Here is a 21,613-nt window from a genome sequence, read left to right as displayed (position 1 = left end):
AAATTGGATCAGAGTTCTTTGCTTTTTTTTTTTTTTTTTTGCTTGTTTTTCTTATTTCTCTGTGTTGTTAGTTTGTTTGGATGGTCGACCTCCAACCTTCTGTATCTCTCAATAGCTTCTAATGCTACTCTGTTGTATATTTATTTTATTATAAATATTTAAATAAACATTTTACTATTTTTAAGAATTAAAATCCATCGAATTACATATATAAAGGCATGTATATATGTTTGTGGGCTAATTAGACCACTTCACATATCATGGTAGTATAGTATCAAATGACACCTTACTTTCAAGGGTCCCGTGGAGATTTTGGACGCCTTCAGGTGAGAGTTTAGAGGAATAAATCGCTTTGCCTGCTTACAAAAGTCAATGTCTACCAAGAGAGCTAAAGGTATTCGACGTAACAGAGGCGCACCACGGAAACGCTTCAAAGACCAGATTAGGCGCCAACTTGCCTTGGCCGACATAGAAGAGAGAGCCTGGTTAGAGAGAACCAAGGACAGACGCAGATGGCAAAAAAAAAATTAACGGACCACCTGAGGACAATGATTATACTTTCATTGAATGTGGCAAAATATTTAGGTCAGAGTTAGGGCTTCGCAGCCATGGGAAATTTCTCACTGATTATCAGACACTAAGACAAGCCTTATAATTATTATAATTTATATATATATGTATATCTATACATATGTATATCTATTCTTTCTTATCCCCGAGGAAATTGTTATGCAATGGTTCATAATAAAAAAATATTACATTATTAGATTAAGCAATTTGTACGATAGCTCACAAAATATACGTTCGTACCCCAGTTTCTACTAAGACATTACAGGTAAATTTACAACAGTAAGTTACATTTTTTTCAATAAAGGACAAAGGGTTCTTGTGTCTATATTTTGTATTTCTCTTTTATATGGAGGTGCGGTGGTTAAATGGTGAAAAGCTTGACTACCAAACTGGAGGCCAAGATTCGAATCCTGTCAAAGACTGTGATATTTTATTTTCGTTATATTTAAGGCGCCTCTATGTCCACCCAGCTGTAAGTAAAGGCGGTTGGCCGTTGTGCTGGTAACATGACAACCTCGTTTACCTTAGGCCATAGAAAAAGATGACTTTTACTTTGTCTGCCCCATTGATCACAAGGTCTGATAGGGGAACTTTAGGACATTATATACATATATATATATATTTGTGTGTGTACCCGCATACAGGAAACAATTCTCTAGAAAAAAAATTTTCTGTCCTAATTATATTGTAATAACTGAAGTGAGGCAACTCAACGAGGACATAGACGTTTATTTACACGGAGACATGACAAACACAAGGGGGCATCTGCCTTGGGTACAGCATCTCCATATTGGCTCTCTACTTGGGCGGAAATCGTTAGTCTCCTCATGTCAACATCCGACTTGTTTAGTCACAGATTGTGCGCACCTTCTTTCTGCACTATCTTGGATGGCGGTGCGCATGGCAAATTCATAACAATATATTCGCCATGTTTGACATAGACTAGATTTATATCCAATACACTAGATCAGTTATACCCAAATAACTTACTTTTACTTAGGTCTTCTCGCGCCGCTCGGCATTGGGCGGCAAGCTGTCTCCACAAAGATCTGTCAATGGCAAAGTCTGAAGCCTCTTCGCACCTGGTGTCCATTGTTGTTAGATCCTCCATGAAGGTGTGGCGCAAAGTTATACGAGGACGTCCCTGTTTGCGCTTTTTTTGTAATGGCTTCCATGTCATCGCCACTCTTGGTATGCGTAGTTTATTTTGTCGAAAATCATGTCCTGCAAACCTCATGTGACTCTCAGTCCTAACCTCACTAAGTGTTTGCCTCGCAGTTCGGCATAGGATTTCCTTGTTTGAGACCCGATCTATGTAACTGACTCCCAAAATCCGTCTCACCCATTTTTGTTGAGCCACATTTAGTCTTTTCTCAATTTTGACATATGTTTTCCATATCTAACATGCATATGTTGCTGTTGGGATGACGATTGTGTTAAGAAGGTGTATTTTTGTCTCAAGTCCAATGGCTTGGCTTGTCCAAATAGGCTTCAGCCTTTTGAAAACGCTCCCTGCCTTTCCTGTCCGGCAAGCTACATCATGGTAGGTAACCCCATCATTTGTTATGTTGCTGCCAAGGTATGCGAACTTGTTTAATTCTTTAAGCTTTGACTAAGTCTGACGGGGGGCACCTTCGCCTTATATCCCACTTGCAAAATTTTAGTCTTATCCAGGTTTTAGCGGAGACCAATTTAGGGTGTCTATATCTAGGCTCTATGTCGTTTCTTGTATGCATTTATTTGTAGCCCCGAGTAGTGCAACGTCATCGGCAAAGTCCAAGTCCCTCATTCAGTTTTGTTTACGTCATGGAATACTAAAGGCAGTCTGATTCATTGCTTTCCTAATTAAGTAGTCAATGGCTAGGAGGAAAAGGAAGGAAGATAAGATGCACCCCTGTCTCACACCTGTCTCGATGCTAAAAAATCGGTTGTTCCTTGTTCTGTTTTAATGCTGCAACTAGGTTGACTATATAGGTGTCATAGGATCTGGACGAATTTTTCTGGGATGCCGTATTCTCTAAATATTTTACATAGTGATTCTCGGTGGACACTATCAAACGCTTTCTTAAAAGAAAAAAGAAGGAGGGTTTGACGTGGGGCTAGCGACGCCACTCCTTTTCTCCACCCTGTAAAACTACAATTGCTACAGAAACGGCAAACTTGACTCATAAAGAAAACTATACATGCGGTGAGGGCGGCCAACCCCCGATGACGGTGTTGGATCAAGCCCAACTGGACGTCCAATGCCCGATACATGGCAAGATCTTCAACGCAAAGAAACCGACCCTCTTACCGGCCGGACATCCTTGGGATCTGCGAGATGCGGTGGACATCAAGTGGACAAATAATCAATGATGGCAAGACTATAATATATTCTGGACACGGTACAAACACATTGATGATGTAGGCATCATCATGTCTAAAATAGCAGCTTCAGCGCTAATAGCTTGGAAGCCAGTCATTGACCGCATGATTACAGCTCGACTCCAAGCAAACCAAATCAAAATCATTATTATCCAAGTATATGCCTATATATAGGATGCCGAAGATACCATCAAAAATAATTTCTCTAATCAACTTCAAACCACACTTGATGAAACACCTACTCATGACCTAATTCTACTGATGTGAAACTTTAACGTCAAAATCAGTCCAAACCGAACGTAATGGAACCATATGGCTTTGTACAAAACATCAGCGATAATGGCGAGCGCTTGATTCCTCTCTGCGCATTTCAATTGGAAACACATATTTTAAGCACAAATAAATACACACATACAAATAGGCCGATCACCTAATGGGGAAACCTTCAATGAGATAGATTACATTTGCATCTCCAAATGTTAGAGATTAGAATTATTAGAAGTGTGGACCTGCAGAAGGGAGGAAATACCAAACAGGGCCGCAGGTATTATCTGGCTAGTTAAAATAAAAATCCAAGCTTTAAAATACATTTTACATGCAGATATAGATTTTAAAGCTTCGATTTTTAGTCCGAAAATGGATTAGGTAAAATGAAATTTTATAAAGAACGCGTCTGTTTTTCATAATGTAGGCTTTTCCAAACGTTTTCGAATTTGACTCAGAGGGCCACAAGTTTTTTAATACTTAAAAAAACAACACGGAAACCTTCTCCCAAATACCACTCCACAATTCACCTTTCCCCAAATAGTCCACAAAAGTGTATTAACCAAAGCACAGTGAGCATGCTAAAAGCATGAAAATTGAGCTAAAAAAAACAAAATTGGTAAAAATATTTCAAATAGCACAAATGTATCAATGTTAGTGTATTGTTACGTAATTGATTCAAAATAAAAAATATAATTACACTTAAAATAAGCTTTTTTTATATATTTTTTTTTTACAGATTGAACGATGTTCTTCAAGCTGTGAAAACCCATCTGTCCTCTGAGACTAAGTACAAAATAATTATCTATGGGCCTAATATAATATTAAATACAAATAATACATTTTAAGCATTTTATTGTTGAGATTTATAATTAAATGGAGGTAAAATTGTAATACAATAGGTATTCTTTGAAAAGAAAATTATATTTATTTTAAAGAAAAAATGTAAGAAATATTTTACAATGGTGCATTCCAAAAAACATTACATAATTAGAGTAAACAATTTGTATGATAGATCACAAAATAAATAATCATACCAAAGTTTCTATTAAAATATTAAAGGTAAATTTACAACAGTTGGTTACATTTTGTTCAACAAAGAAATAAAGCGTTCTTGTGTCTAAATTTTTTATTTCACTTTTATATGGAGGTGAGGTGGTAAAGTAGTGAAAAGCTTGGCTTCCGAAGACTATGATATTTTATTTTTGTTATATTTAGGGCGTCTCCAAGTCTGGGTACCTCACATTAGTTAGGGAAAGTAAAGGGCTTTGTGCTGGTCACATGGCAACCTCGTTTACCTTAGACCATAGAAAAAGATGACTTTTACATTATCTGCCCCATAACTCGCAAAGACTGAAATGGGAAACTTTAGGGCATTATATACATAAATATGGGAGTGTGTATGTGTACCCGTATACAGGAAACAGTCTCTAGAAATTATTACTTGTTTTATTTTCTATGTCATAAGCATGTATGTTTGACATAGACTAGATCTAAATTTAAAACACTAGATAAGTTATACCCAGAGGCCCGCGGGCACAACATAAATCCATATTTTTAAATACATTTTACATGTATATTTATATATTTAGACTTTAATGCTTCGACTTTTTGTCCGAAAATAAATTATAGTAATTAGATGAAACCTTCTAAAGAATGCGTTAGCCTTTCGTTATTTAGGCTTTTCCACTCGTGTTCGAGTTCACCTCATACAGGTTTTTTAATACTAAAAAAAACATCCTTAACTTTCTCCGAGGTACCACCTCCTCAATCCACTTTTTCCCAACTAGTCCAATATATTGCATGCACCATAAAACACCGAGCACGCTAAAAGCATGAAAATTGCGCTAAACAAAAAATTGGTAAAAATATGTCCAATCGCAAAAATGTATCAATGTTACTGTATTATTACATAATTGATTCAAATTAATAAATCTAATTACACCTAAAATAAGCTTTGTTTATATATATATATTTTTTTTACAGAGTGAGCGATGTTCTTAAAGCTTTGAAAACCCTTCTGTCATCAGATACTAAGTACAAACCAATTAATTAATTATAACCCTGATATAATATTTTGTTATGGTGTATAACTAAATAGAGAAAAAAATGCAATAAACTAGGTATTCTTTGAAAATAAAAATGTAAGTTTATTTTATCAGAACTTTTTAGCCATCCTATAATATATATATAAAGAGAGAGAGAGAGAGAGAGAGAGAGAGAGAGAGAGAGAGAGAGAGAGAGGAAGTTATATATATATATATATATATATATATATATATATATATATATATATATATATATTATATATATATATATTATATTAGTCTGAAAGGGGAACTTTAGGGAATTTTATACTTATGTGTGTGTGTGTACCTGCATACAGGAAATTATTCTCTAAACAATTATTCTTTGTTTTTTTTTTTTTTTTTCATGTCCTAATCATATATATTTGCCATGTTTACATTGACTACATCTCAACCTAATACACAAGATCAGTTATACCCAAAGGCCCACCCTAACCGCACGGGTATTTTCCGACTAGCTACAATATAAATGCTAACTTTAAAAATACATTTTACATGTAGATTTAGACTTTAATGCTTTGAATGTTTGTCCCAAAATGGATTAGATTAATTAGATGAAATCTTCTAAAGAACGAGTTGACCTTTCATTATTTAGGGTTTTCCACTCGTGTTCGAATTCAACTCATACAGGTTTATTTTAATACTAAAAAAAAAAACTTCTCCCAGATACCACCTCCTCAATCCGCCTTTCTCAAAATATTCCTCAAAAGTATATGAATAAAAATTGAGCTAAACAACAAAATAGGTAAAATATTTCCAAACGCTATGAAATATCAATGTTAAGCGTATTTTTACATAATTGATAAAACAATACAAAGAATTTTACTTAAAATATTTTTTTTTCACAGAATTAATGATAATTGTGAAGCTGTGAAACCCCATCTGTCATCAGAGACTAAGTACAAACTAATTAAATAATTATTTGCCTAATAATTTATTAAATACAAATAATATATTTTGATGTTGTATTGTTAAGATGTATAACAAAATAGAGGGAAAATGGCAATAAACTAGGTATTCTTCGAAATCAAATGTATATATATACATGTATATATATATATATATATGAATATCTTGGGGGGGCCTTTGATTCCACCCAGCTTTATTGCGTACCTGACATTACTTGGGGAAAGTAAAGGCTATTGGCCGTAGTGCTGGAAGTTCTGAAAGGGAAACTTTAAGGCATTAAGTACATATGTGTGTGTACCCGTTTACAGGAAACAATTCTCTAGAAATTATTATTTGTTTTCTTTTCTATGTCTTATCATTTATTAGCCATCTTTAACATAGTGTTATGACTTTGCCATGCGCACCGCCATCCAAGATAGTGCAGAAAGACGGTGCGCACTATCTGTGACTAAGCCAGTCGGATGTTGACATTAGGAGACTAACGATTTCCGCCCAAGTAGAGAGCCAATATGGAGATGCTGTACTCAAGGCAGATGTCCCTTTGTGTTTGTCATGTTTCTATGTAAATAAACGTCTATGTCCTCGTTGAGTTGCCTCACTTAAGTTATTACAATTGGTCTCAGAAGTGAGATTTATAGGCAACTCAACGAGAAGAGGTAGGATTAGATCTCTATGGCATCGTTGAAGCTATTACATCAGCTATTAATTAAAGAGCAAAGACAAGAGCTTCGAGACCGAGGTTTAAAACCTGTCGGTAGCAGGGAAACGCTCACGGCTCGTCTGCGGCAAGCTCTGATCGATGAAGAGGAAGATCCGGAGACCTATCAATTTGAAATTGAGCTTGGGATTGTTGATGTAATGGGCAAGATGCAAGACTGTGGGGATGCATTAAAGGAACAATTGAACATGATTAGAAATATGATGAGGAGCATGATGTGGAACAAAGTAGATGAAAGTGTGTTGCCAGTAGAAGGCCAAATAGACCAAAGTGATAACATTGTGTCGCAAGCAAAAGGAGGAATAAACTCGTTAGGGAAGGAGCAGTTGCATGGTCAGGACTGTGGCTGCACAAACAGTGGTGACGGAGGCGCTGGGGATTGGAGCGCCGTCTGTGACTGTGTTGTGGGCAAGTCTGTCGCGGGTGACTTTCAAGGCGAGAAACGTGACGACGATTGCTGCGACGATATGAACGGTATGTTTCAAATCGAAAGGAAAGAAACAAATGAAGAAACAATAGAAGTCTGTTATGTGCCTGAAGTATTTGTTCCTGTTGTACCTGTTACCAGTACCTCAATGAGCCGGACAGATCAAGACAACGTTGGGTCTGCGTCCAAGCTTTCTGCTGTGGACCTTAAAGACCTCTGTTTATCTGTCAGTACCTTTGACGAGAATTCAAACCATGAAAGCCTGAAAACCGTTTCTGATTCCTTGCCTTGGATGACGTCGGGTGAAATTGTGAATACGGGCCCCAACAATGGCCGAGACAGAAACAACGAATTTGACTTTGGCAGCGGCATAAGAGAGAACTCAATGCTTGGCAACTGCATCCAGGCGATTGACATGAACTGTATATGCGGCGCCATGCGGGGACAGTGCCCATGCCAAGAAACCCAGCTACAAGATCTGAACTTGACAGAAATGTGTACTTCTGCCCACATCAGAGAGAGTGACTTGAACGGTTGTGAATTAATTCCAGCGAAACCTGATGTAGTGGTGGAAGAACATTACAAGGATGCTTCATCGGCATACCTTACAGATGAGGCTGAGAAAGACTATGTGCCTGAAACCATGGCTACCAGTGGGCCTACAACTGTGTCACGAGACATCCATGGAAAAGGTCCGCTGACTCAGCGTCTTCGAGCAACAACCCTGGAATCTACAAAGATCGACACAACCTCCATTTGTGTTACGTGGCTGGCAACCATGACCTCCACTAACTCTCCCTGTGTCATCTGGCTTGCATCAGCGACTATCGTCATGAGGTTGAAGCAGCGACCACGACATCGTCTCAAGCGAAGACTGGCCAACTGGAAGAAGAGGAAGCGACGGCCGCGGAATACTGTGCAGATGGCTTCGTGGGCAACAGGCTCCCTGCCGTCTTTGGCTCCCACGGATCGACCTCCACCTGAACTGTCAAATCTCAGCTGCAGTGTTTCTTTTCGGGACGAAAAGTGCTAAGACGGGGGCAATGTTATGACTTTGCCATGCGCACCGCCATCCAAGATAGTGCAGAAAGAAGGTGCGCACTATCTGTGACTAAGCAAGTCGGATGTTGACATTAGAAGACTAACGATTTCCGCCCAAGTAGAGAGCCAATATGGAGATGCTGTACTCAAGGCAGATGTCCCTTTGTGTTTGTCATGTTTCTATGTAAATAAACGTCTATGTCCTTGTTGAGTTGCCTCACTTAAGTTATTACAATAGATTAGATTTAAATCCATACTTAAGATCACTTATACCCAAAGGACCTAGTGTATTATCCAGCTAGGTACAATACAAATCCAAACATTAAAATGCATTTTACATGTATATTTAGAATTAAATGCTTCGAGTTTTTGTCCTAAAATGGATTAAATTAATTGAATAAAACCTTTTAAAAAACGCGTCGGTCTCTCATTATGTAGGCTTTTCCACTTGTGTTCAACTAAATAATGTATTTATTTTAATTAAAAAACAACAACACGGAAACCTTCTCCCAAAGACTACTCCTCAATTCACAAAAGTGCTTGCATCATAGCACACAGAGCATGCTAAAAGCATAAAAATTGAGCTCAACAAAAAAAAAACGGTAACAATATTTCCAATCGCACAAATGTATCAATGTTAGTGTATTATTACGTAATTGATTCAATGAAAATGATAAATATAATTACACTTGAAATAAGCTTTGTTTTTTATTTTTTATTTTTTTTACAGAGTAAAAAAAGTTCTTGATGATGTGAAAACAATTGTATCATCAGAGACTAAGTACAAAATATTTTTTTTAATAGGCCTAATATAATATTAAATATAAATAATACATTCTAAGAATTTTATTGTTAAGATGTATTACTAAATGGACGAAAAATTGTAATACAATAGGTATTCTTTGAAAAAAATGTATATTTAGTTTATCAGAACAATTTAAACAAATCTTTTACAATGATGCATTGCAAAAAACATAACATAATCAGAGTAAACAATTTGTATGTTAGAACACAAAATAAACGTTCATACCACAGTTTTTTTATTAAAACAATAAAGGTAAATTTATAACAGTAAATTACATTTTGTTCAATAAAGAAAGAAATGCTTTTTGTCACTTTATTTTTTTTTCACTTGTATATTGGGGTGCTAAGTTTGAAAGATCAAAAGCTTACTCCTGAACTTGGGGCCAAGGTTCGAATCCTGGCGAAGACTGTGATATTTTATTTTCGTTATCTTTAGGGCGCCTCTGAGTTCACCCATTTGTATTGGTACCTGACATTAGTTGGGGAAAGTAAAGGCGATTGGCCGTTAGCAGGCTACATGACAACCTCGTTTACCTTAGGGCAAAGAAACATATGACTTTTACATCGTCTGCCCTATTAATCGCAAGGTCAAAGAAAACGCTTCAGAGACACTCTCAAAGCTTCTGTGAAGGAGTTCAGCATAGACCCAACCACCTGGGAGACATAGGCACATGACAGAGCATCATGGCATCGCGCTGTTAAAACTGGTTGTTGTAGAAAAGAGAACCACACTTGCAGAAGAAAAACGCCAGAGAGTAAAAGAAAGGCCATTGACACTAGCGCCAGCTTGAATAACCTGCCCAGTGTGCAGCCAATTATTCTGGGCTCACATAGGTCTCACCAGCCATATGAGGTGGCACAAAACCCCAGAGCAAAGCCCTCAGCCCCATGGATAACAAAAGTGGTCATCATCGAATCACGATGGACGAAATATAAAAAAAATCGCAGTGTCTGTATAGGGAATTTTCGAGCATTATATACATATATGTGTGTGTTTACCCGCATACAGGAAACAATTATATAGAAGTTATTTTTTGTTTTATTTTCTATGTCCTAATCATATATTCGCCATGTTTAAGATAGACTTGATCTAGATCCAATACACTAGATCAGCTGTACCCAATAGCAATCGGGTATTTTCCGGCTAGTAACAATATAAATTTAAACTTTAAAATATATTTTACATGTATATTTAAACTTTAATGCTTCGAGTTATTCTCCGAAAATGGATTAGATTAATTAGATGAAACCTTCTAAAGAACACGCCGGCCTTTCATTATGTAGTTTTTTCCACTGGTGTTCAAATTCAACTAAAACAGGTTTACTTTAATGCTTAAAAAAACAAAAGAACACGGAAACTCTCTCACAGATACCAACTCCTTAATCCACCTTTCCACAAATAGTCTTCAAAAGCGCATGCACCATAGCACACTAGGCATGCTAAAAGCATGAAAATTGAGCTAAACAAATTATTTCCATATGATCAAAAGAATCAAAGTTAGTGTATTACTACTAAATTGATTAAAAACAATAAATATATTTACACCTAAAATAAGCTTTGTTTGTTTTTAAATATTTTTTGTTTGTTTTTAAATATTTTTTTCACAGGATGAACGATGTCCTTGAAGCTTTAAAAACCCTTCTATCAATGGAGAATAAGTACAAACTGATTTATTATTAGCGTAATATAATACTAAATACAAATAATACATTTTTTGATTTTTATTGTTAAGATGTATAACTAAATAGAGGGAAAATATCAATAAACTAGGTAATCTTGAAAATAAAAATGTAATTTTTTTTATAGGAAATATTTAAACCAATATTTAATATTTGGTAATCATGAATGTGAGCGTCAAAAATTATTTTTCGCGACATTCCTTGTTGTCTCTTCCTGGCCAAAAACAAATCCAGATTTGTTTATCAAAAATAATTTTGGCATCATTTAGTGTTGCCAAATCGAAATGAGAAAAACCCATTAACGTACAGATGTATTAATGTTAGACAAAATACTTTAAACCACAATAAAATAGTTCTATTTTTTTTTAAAGATTTATTGCAATGATTTTTTTGTGTGCTAAATAGATGTTACTTTTCATTGTCACTGAATTATGAATTATTACATTTTTTGCGAAGTAACCTACTGTAAGACAAGATCTGGGGTTGCAATTTGTTTAAAATTGTTTTTATTCATTTTTCATGCTTATAGCATGCTCAGAGCAGTATGGTTTAATCTGTTTACGATGTTAAATATAGAAATAAATTTATGTAATAAAAAACCTTATTATTATTCAGTGTTTCTATTAGGCCTAAATAATAATAATAATGTTTATAGGTGGGATGACTATTGCCAAATACAACTTAATTAAGAAATATCACAAAACAAAAATGATAATTTGAACAATTTAATATTTATTGGTAAGTTTAATAACACACACTCACACATATTAGATATATATATATATATATATATATATATATATATATCATTTTTATTATTATTGATAAAACAGTACATAAAATAGAAGATATTCTCTCTCTCTCTCTCTCTCTCTCTCACTCACTCTTACAGAATTTTAATATTTATTTTATATTATTATTTTTATTTTAATTATGTAACATAAAATATACATTGTATGATTTTTTTTAAATCAACGAATTTAATATAAAGTACCTACATGTCATGCACAATACAATACATACAGTCATTCATATATATATATAAATATATATATATATATATATATAGTAACAACAAAATAAAAAATAGTTATAAGGAAAAAAAAGAAAAAGCTTTACTGCATGGGGTAGGTTTCTGAAATAGCTACTAAGAGCTCCCCAAAGACATCTTTGTGCTGAAACGCATTTCGGAACATAAATTCGTCCAGATAAGAGGTGAAGAGTACATCATTTGTTCCAAATTGTCTCTTTAGTTTTCGTTTGGCTCTCATCCAAAGATTTTCAACATTTTGGGTATGAGTGTCACTATCATTGGGATCCAAAAAATTGTTCTGGTGTATCACCACAGAATGACTATATATTCCATGGTGAATATTTCGTATGTTGGCATAAGCTGCCCATCCATCTGAAACAATATGTGTTCCTGGTAATATGTGCCGTATAATTGCTTGTGTCAAAGTCTCGGCACTGCGGTTGGGCGCTTCCACGGGGAAGCATTTTTTGGAAACTCTTTCTACGCCTCCAAAAACCCAATGACCTTCTCTCCACTGACCCCTATGGTATTTCCTGTGGAAGTACTTCGACTCATCGATTTCGACCACTATTGGATCTCCGTTTTCGTCGATCCCGCCAATTTCTGCTAATCCATGCCTCTCAATGTAGTTTTCACATTCTCCACGCAAAAAATTGCACCAATCAATGACTGACTTGTTGGAGATATTAGTTTCACGAATAATGTCAGACTGGGGCATATCGCAAGACTAACAGTATATAAACTGTACTAACTGCACAAGTGATATTTTACTGCCACTAAAGAATGAATTGTCTCTCACTGACTTGCGAAAATGACAGTTCTTGCATGCCCAACGAAAACCGTCGATTCCTTGGGGATAGGTGACCAAAGACGCTGATTGATGGCATTTGGGACAGTCACAGGTATTTCTAATCAGCCGACGTCTGGCTAACCAGGCCAAGCAGTTTTCCTTAGTATTGATTGATGTTGATAATGTTGTTAAAATCCACTTTTCCTCTTTTATCTGCTGATCAGTCATGATCTGATCTTCATTTACTATTTGAGTAGGATTTCTAGGTCTGCCTGCCATTTCAAATAACTCTTAATGTCTTAATTGCGTGCCAATTTGATACCCGCACGTTACTTAGAAATAAAACCACACGCACGCACAATACAAATAGAATTCCAGAATAACAATACAAAAATAGTGCAGATAATGAGTGAATACAATGTGAGTGGTAACAAAAGTTGGGAAAGATGCACCGCACTTTTACTTTTATACTATAGATTGGAATCGAGTATATTATAATCGAAAACGAGATAAAAGCGGCAAGATTAAACAATTCAAGGACAGAAGCCATTGACAGACGCAATAAAAATCGGCGCGAAAACGCGAAGCGGGAGTGCCTGTCGGTCGGCGTGTCTTCAAAGTAAGAACTGATCGGCGGTGACATGAATGCAAAATGACTGGAAAATGCGCATTTTTGTACAAACAGACAAAAATAACTACCCTAAACCTTACCTATTACCATTAAATATTAAATGCTAGTCGACCCACGGTGTAGCATCCGCCACTATTTTGCAGAGCCGGCCTTATGTCACTGCAACCTATGCGACCGCAGTGAGCCACGCACTGTCATAGAACCCACTCTAATCTTAGGTGTAAATTCTGTACTGTACTATTGGCCGTTTGACTACATTACATAATGTACTTCATGAAAGATTTTGCCTTAAAGTTTAATCAACGTAACTAATGATTAAGACATTTGTTTATGAACAATCAACAAACTACATAATAATATTTCTGCTACACACTCTGAACAGGGGCGGACTGGCTATATGGGCAAACGGGCAAATGCCCGGTGGGCCGGTCTGGTAGCGATCAAAGAAAAAAAATCAAAGCAAACAACTTTAAAAAAAAAGTGACAGCAACAAAACACAAAAGCCCGAACAGGTTTTCTTGTTTTTTTTTTTTTTTTAATTCTTATTACAATTACTTTTGAATGAAATTCAACACGAATATAATTTTAAGAATTACACTATACACTGTACGTATTATCATTTGTAAAACGTTAGACAGTACTCTCTGCTATGCACGAGCGGCATGGCCTTCAACACTACTTTGATGTCTTTGAAACTGTGTTTGGCCTGATCATTTTGCTGGTCGGCATGGGCCTTTGATGGGACTCCTATTTTTGTTTTGCTCCTTCCCTCACCCGTTTTTCGATCTAAAAATACTACACTTAAGGCTTACAAAAAAATATATTATTTAATTAAAACATAAATCTAGATCTAAATCAATTTTATACCGTTGTGATTAACGGCAAACTTATGCTTAGTATTAAGTCATTGATGATGAAGATTATTACAATAATTAAATAATTTATATACTATTATATAGCACTGTCACATTCCGATATTTAATGAAAGGAGATTTAGAATCATTTATATTTTAAATAATATATTCATATACAAATCTCGTTTTTGAGAATGTACTAGGACGAAGCAAGAGCTTTTCACATTTAGAAATACCTCTTTAACCGTTCTGCTTTCTCTTATCTTTTAAAGGAATATATATAGTTCGTCCATCATAGTTCGATTATGACCACTTTGTCATCCAGGGGGCTGAGGGCTTTGCACTGGGGTTTTATGTCTCCTCGTGTGGCTGGTGAGATCTATGTGAGCCCGGAATGTTCGACCGCACACTAGGCAGGTTATTCCAGCTGGAGCTAGTGTCATTGGCCTTGCTTTTCTTCTCTGACGTTTTTTCTTCTGCCAGCTTTGTTCTCTTTTCCTCAGCAACCTGTGCGCCGGTTTTCACAGCGCAACGTCATGGTGCTCTGTCATGTGCCTCTGTCTCCCAGGTGGATGGGTCTATGCTGAACGCCTTCAGAGAAGCTTTGAGGGTGTCCCTGAAGCGATTTCTTTGACCACCTTAAGAGCGCTTTCCTTCGCTTAGTTGGCCATACAAGAGTCGTTTAGGGATTCGGTGGTCTTCTATTCTGCATACGTGTCCTGGAATAAGCTAATCTGTAGTTCATGTCCGACCATGCACGCTTTATTATGGGCTTGCTATTCTAAATTCTATAGCACGTAGTCGCGACGATTTTTTTTCATTTGCACATAATTATATCTATCATTATATTTAGTAAAGTCCTAGAATATGATAAAATGTTATTTTCTTTTTGTCTTGGAGGAAAAATTCTAGTCAGCTGTCAATTTGAGAAGATCTTTGAATTGGATGGCTGCCTGGTCGTGCGGTTTGCGCGCTAGATTGTCGTTCAGTTTTATCGATGGTCAAGGGTTCAAACCCTGCACGCTCCCATCTCCCGTCGTCCTGCGAGAGGTTTGGACTAGGAAGTAATTATCTTCAACTCTGAATGAACATCCGAAACATGTAAAACATTTTACGAACAAACAAAACAACATGTTTGGTGCATTTTAAAATAGTTAGGCCTACTATAAGTGAAACCAGACAAACTGCTTTATGTGTAATCAATGCCTGCTTCTCGTGTGCTTCTGATGTGTGTTTTAATTGTAATCAATTATTCATCTGTTCTTGAACCAGTTTCCGTGTTGTACGTTGCAGTCTGTCCATCTTTGCATAAGTGGCCGCTAAAAAGCACACCAGCAGTCACATTAATTTTTTTACCTTTACCTTTACCTATCCCTTAGTCTGTTGGACCGTTGGGGCACCAGGCAAGATTTGTCAACCGTCTTTCTCCATTCCTCCCTCTTTTTTTTTGCCTTGTTTAGAACCTCTCTCAATGGCAGGCCCGTCCACATTAATTACATAATCAAAAACCAAACTGACCATGGTTAGGAACACTTCAGGGATGGCATCTTGAGGAAGGCGAGACTATTGGCAGACAAACTATGTAATGAATTAGTGCTGCCGATAATTTGTAGTCGACAGACACACCAAGCAAAAAAACATTTGTTTGGATTTTGGGATTATTAAAGAACACTGCTTTACAGTCCGTATCTGGATTCGTTAGTTTCTTCGTTAACGTCTCGCTTGTCAAGCAATACTAATGCTCAGTTTAACCAGTTTTGTTTACATCCTAAAACGATGCAAGAGCATGAAACAAGTATTTATCTACTTATCTTATATCATATAAGACGTTACTTCAAAAAAGAAGACGATTACGTCCAACGCGCCATGTATTTACAGTGAAATTAATATCGTATAGGTGGGGGGGGGGGGCGAGGGGACACCAGTTCTTTTCTTCAATATGCTCGGGGGGGGGGGGGGAATTGAAGCTACGACTTTGAGCCATAGGTGGCAACTTGCGTCCCCCTTCAAAAAATCCTGCGGGCGCCCATGAACACCCGAAATATCTTGTCTATGAAATATACAATGAAATATGTCTTGATGTGAAATGAAATCTACATGTTCTTAGCAGCTTGTTGCCCAGATACTTAACTACTATTAAAGACGAGCACATCAATTTCAACACATAAAACTAGTCAATTACTTCATACAGACTTTTATAATTGCTTCTCAGGTGACTTCTACTGTGACCTAATCACTTCTCTTATTTACATCGCTACTTTTCTAAAATCTTGTAACAGCTCTCACGTCGACAGACTACTAGCCTACTTAGTTACTTAGACTTGTAACAAGTCTCAGGTCGACCGACTACTAGCCTACTTAGTTACTAGACTTGGATGTCCTTCTACGTTGTTGTTTTTTTTACACGCCTACTACAGCTTGACTTTCTTCTTAAATGGCTTATAGCCTGGCCGATTCTTTTATCCGTGGTTCAATAGAAGCGGGTCACAATGTCATCCTTTCACGCTCTATATTGGCCAAAATATTAGAAACTGCCACATGATTACTATTTTACCAGTGACTCAAATACAACAGAACAAAACATAATATTCATCTAATATTTAGATCTAGGCTACATAGACTTAACACAAAAAAAAACAAATCAACACAAAAAAAAAACAACAAGTTGAGCATATATTTATGTTATTACAACTTTATTAATATAATTGTTAGAAAAAGGAAATAGTTTATATAGTCAATTATATAATTTATGCCTACAAACAAGCGTGCAGCACCGGTTTAAGCAAGTGTAACAAAAAGAAAATCTCAGTTGGCAACACCTCAGTGACATCATTGTAAACAAAATGGCAGCGTGCTGGGCAACCTTGACGTCGCTAATGCTTTTTGTTCATGTCATATCAATATAAAAGTTCTCTTTTTTACAAGAAAATCTTTTAAAAACACTATTTATATTTATTAATTATATTTAAAAAAAATTTTTTGAATTTTCGATGAATCAATAATTTTTGACGCTCATTTCCATGATTACCTAATATTTTAAAGAATTTAAAGCCATCCAATAATGTTCTTTGTTATTACTGTGGAAATTAGTTTTACAATGGTGCATTACAAAAAACATTACATAATGAGTGTAAACAATTTTTACGATAGCACACAAAATATACTTTCAAACCCCAGTTTCTAATAAGGCATTACAGGTAAATTTACAATAGTAAGTTTATTTTGTTCAACAAAGGAACACAGTGTTCTTGTTTCTATATTTTTTATTTCTCTTTTTGTTTAGAGGTGCGGTGGTTGAGTGGTGAAATGCTTGGCTTCGGAACTTGGGACCCAGGTTCGAATACTGGCGAAGACTGGGATATTTAATTTTCGTTATCTTTAGCGCGACTCTTTGTCCACCCAGCTCTAATATTTACCTGACAGTAATTGGGTTCAAATATATGTGGTTGGCCGTTGTGCTGGCCATATGACCCCCTCGTTTACCATGGACCATAAAAAGAGATTACTTTTACATTGCCTGCCCCATAGATAACAAGGTCTAAAAGGGAACTTTATGGCATTATATATTATATATTGTTACGAATCTTACAATCCAGGCTCTCTGCAAACTGCACCATACACCACCAACGTAAAGAACTTGACAACTCATGGCTCCAGAGTAACGTAACACTTTAATAGTTGAATAAATAACAGCTAATACTGTACAAATGGCAACACGTACACTGTACAAATATCTCTCCGATAACACCGTACCGCCGTATCAACTCTTGCACTGGCCTCTCCGTCTTGTTCCGGGCTTGCACTGGGTTCAACAGTTCAGGACTGACTTCACACACTAGGCTCGTTGTGTCGGACTCGATCGCAGACCAAGATCAAGACGCAGTTCGTCTCAACTGTACTTGATAGTACTCCGCACTGAACCGTCGTAATGCTCCGTACAGAACCACACCGCTGAACTGTGCTGTAGTCGACCGTGTTCTGAACCCCTGTCGTGAACCTCCTTTCTGAACCGTCTTGACTGCGACACCTCCGCTCTTTATATAGGGTCCCTACTGGCCTTCTAGAACCGGACAGAACATTGCTCGACGTTTCTAGCTTAGTCTAATGACTACATCCCTCGTGACGTTTTTGAGCTCTGTTCACGACGGCGATCCTTTCCGAACCGTCCTGTTGAAACTCGACTCGGCTGACCGTCGTAACTCGTAACGGTTGAACGCTCGTCGGCTGACTACACTCGCACCACTACCCCCATCTGTGCCACCACCAGGTTTATAACAATATATATGTACCCGCATACAGGGAACAATTCTCTTTTTATCTTCTTTGTCCTTAACATATATTCGCCTTGTTTTTCATAGACAAGTTCTAAATCCAATACACTATATCAACAATACAGTTAGAGCAGCGGGTATTATTTGGCTAGTTACAAAATAAATCCAAACTTTAAAATAAATTTACATGTATATTTAGATATTGATGTTTTGACTTTTTGTCCGAAAAAGGATTAGATTAATTAGATTAAACCTTCTAAAGAACGCGTTGGTCTTTCAATATGTAGGGTTTTCCACTTGTGTTCAAATTCAACTAATACAGGTTCTTATAATACTAAAAAAAAAACACGGAAACCTTCTCCGAGGTACCACCTCCTCAATCTACCTTTTCCCAATTAGTCCATAAAATTGCATGCACCATAAAACACCGCTAAAAGCATGAAAATTAATCTAAACAAAAAAAATGGTAAAAATATTTCCAATCGCAAAAATGTATCAGTGTTAGTGTCTAATTACATAATTGATTCAAAATAGTAAATATAATTACACCTAAAATAAGCTTTATATATATATATATATATACATTTGTTACAGATTGAAAGATGTTCTTACAGCGGTGAATACCCTTCTGTCATCAGAGACTAAGTACAAAATAATTAATTAATTATAACCATAATATTATAATAAATACAAATAATACATTTTGATTTTTTATTGTTATGATGTATTACTAAATAGAGGAAAAAATTGCAATAAGCTAGGTATTCTTTGCAAATAACAATGTCAATTTATTTTATCAGAACTATTTAAACTAATCTATCACTACTTTTAAGAATTTCAAGTCATACAATAATGTATAAATACATATATATTCTTTATTATTAAAAAAAATTACATAATTACTGTAAACAATTTGTACGATACAATACAAATTATACGTTCATTCATACCCAAGTTTCTATTAGAACATTACAACTCTATTTACAACAGTAAGTTACATTTTTTTAGCAAGGAACAAAGGATTCATTTTTATTTCTCTTTTATATGGAGGTGCGTTGGTTGAGTGGAGAAATGCTTGGCTTCCGAATTGGGGGTCCAGGTTCGAATCCTGGAGAAGACTGGGGTATTGATTGTTCGTTATCTTTAGGGCGCCTCTGATTTCACCCATTTATATTGGTACCTGACATTAGTTGGAGAAAGTAAAGGAGGTTGGCCGTTGTGCTGACCACAAGACACAGTAGTTTACCTTGGGCCATTGAAGCAGATTACATTTATTTTGTCTTTTCTATAGATCGCAATGTCTTAAAGAGGAACTTTAGGGTATTATACACATAAATGTCTGTGTGTGTGTACCCGCAAAAATGAAACAATTCTCGAGAAATTATTTGTGTTTATTTTCCTTGTCATATTCATATAATCACCATGTTTCCCATTGACTAGATCTTAATCCAATACACTAGATCGGTTATAACAAAAGGCCTGTGGGTAATATGCGGCTAGTTAAAATATAAATCCCAATTTTAAAATACATTTTACATGTATATTTAGACTATATTGCTTCGACTTTTTGTTCGAAAATTGGATTAGATTAATTAGATGAAACCTTCTAAAGAACGCATCGGTCTTTCATTATGTAGGCTTTTCCACTTGTGTTTGAATTCAAATACTTAAAAAATTACAACACGGAAACCTTCTCCCAAATACCACTCCGGAATCCACCTTTCCCCAAATAGTCCACAAAAATGCATGCACTGAACATGCTAAAAGCATGAAAATTGAGCTAAACAAAATTAATTTGTAAAAAAAATATTTCAAATAGCACAAATGTATCAATTTTAGTGTATTATTAAATAATTGATTCAAAATAATAAATATAATTACACTTAAAATATGCTTTATATTTATTTATTTTTTTACAGAGTGAACGATGTTCTTGAAGCCCATCTGTCATCAGATATTAAGTACAAACTAATTGATTAACTATAAACCTTTTATATTATTAAATACAAAGAATACATTTTTGATTTTTTAATTGTTTAAATATTTTTTTTTCAGCGTGAAAGAAGTTCTTAAAGCTGTGAAAATCCTTCTGCTATCAGAGACTAAGTACAAACCAAATAATTAATTATATGCCTAATATAATATTAAATACAAATAATACATTTTGATTTTTTATGTTTAGATGTATAGCTAAGTAGAGGAAAAATTGCAATAAACTAATAAATATATATATATATATATATATATATATATATACATATATATTGTAACTCTATTCCCGCACTGATATACATGGTGCGCCCTATCACTAGCACACTGTTCCACACTAGCGTGGAAAATAGAAGAGAGGAAATAGAGAAATATTAATGAATGGCAGCTTATTATGAAAAGAACTAGATCTAAGGGAACCTGACATCCAGTGGTTTGTGTGTGTTATTTGTTTTACTTAATAAATAATTATCAATGTTATTCTTCCTCTGTTGAGTGTTTTCCTGGAATTTACCACAACTGGTATCAAAATTGGGATTTGTAATGGGTACCACGAAAACTCTAGATTAACTACTTGTGAAGGAAATGAGGCGAAAGCTCCGTGATCGAGGTGTTAAGACTATTGGAAATAAGTAAACCCTACAAGCACTCATACGGGAGGATTTAATGGAAGAAGAAGTAGATCCGGACACCTATATTTTTAAATCTGGGAGCACTTCCCATTGCCGAAGGCTGGACGTCAAAAAGGAAGAATTCACACAACTTGTCAGAAGGGTGACAGAGGCACTGGACGAAAGGCGAACAACCCGGATACCAGAAGATCAACCCAGAGCCCCTGTACGATGTTGGAATTGTGGTGAACTTGGCCATATTCAAAGAAGCTGCACTGGACGATCTCGACAAATCAAAACCCATCACAGATCAGAAATGTATGCTCAAACTGGTTCCCGGGGCTACTAGGGAAACTAGCACGCGCCGGCTTCAAGGGGCGGAAACCGGCGACACAGAGAATAAGAGCCCTAGCGACCGTCATCCCGGTTGTAGTGCTAAGGCAGAGTAAGTGTCTGAAGGTAGAAGACAAAATCTGTGCTGAAAATTATCGCTTTCTGCTGGACGCTGGTGCTTCTCGATCAGTCATTCGGCCAGAGGTCGTGAACAAAAACAATATAACCAAAGTGAAC

General features: G+C 36.0%; 1 protein-coding gene across 18 annotated transcripts in view; it reads left to right on the top strand.

Annotated features, from left to right (window-relative positions):
- Positions 1–21,613, top strand: part of LOC106052346 (deoxynucleoside triphosphate triphosphohydrolase SAMHD1-like) — a 175,383-nt gene that overhangs the window by 85,919 nt on the left and 67,851 nt on the right. For 13 of the 18 annotated variants that reach the window (XM_056034990.1, XM_056034989.1, XM_056034992.1 and 10 more), the window contains 8 exons: positions 3,938–3,988; positions 5,185–5,235; positions 6,134–6,184; positions 9,111–9,161; positions 10,793–10,843; positions 19,038–19,088; positions 20,363–20,404; positions 20,499–20,549. In XM_056034990.1, the coding sequence (XP_055890965.1) occupies positions 3,938–3,988; positions 5,185–5,235; positions 6,134–6,184; positions 9,111–9,161; positions 10,793–10,843; positions 19,038–19,088; positions 20,363–20,404; positions 20,499–20,549 (399 nt within the window). The remainder of the gene's footprint in view (positions 1–3,937; positions 3,989–5,184; positions 5,236–6,133; positions 6,185–9,110; positions 9,162–10,792; positions 10,844–19,037; positions 19,089–20,362; positions 20,405–20,498; positions 20,550–21,613) is intronic. The other 5 variants (XM_056034988.1, XM_056034986.1, XM_056034987.1 and 2 more) reach the window with 4 other exon arrangements.

Source organism: Biomphalaria glabrata, chromosome 7 (assembly GCF_947242115.1).
Source record: "Biomphalaria glabrata chromosome 7, xgBioGlab47.1, whole genome shotgun sequence".
Classification (NCBI taxonomy): Eukaryota; Metazoa; Mollusca; class Gastropoda; family Planorbidae; genus Biomphalaria; species Biomphalaria glabrata.
This window is presented reverse-complemented; position numbering and strand designations above follow the sequence as displayed.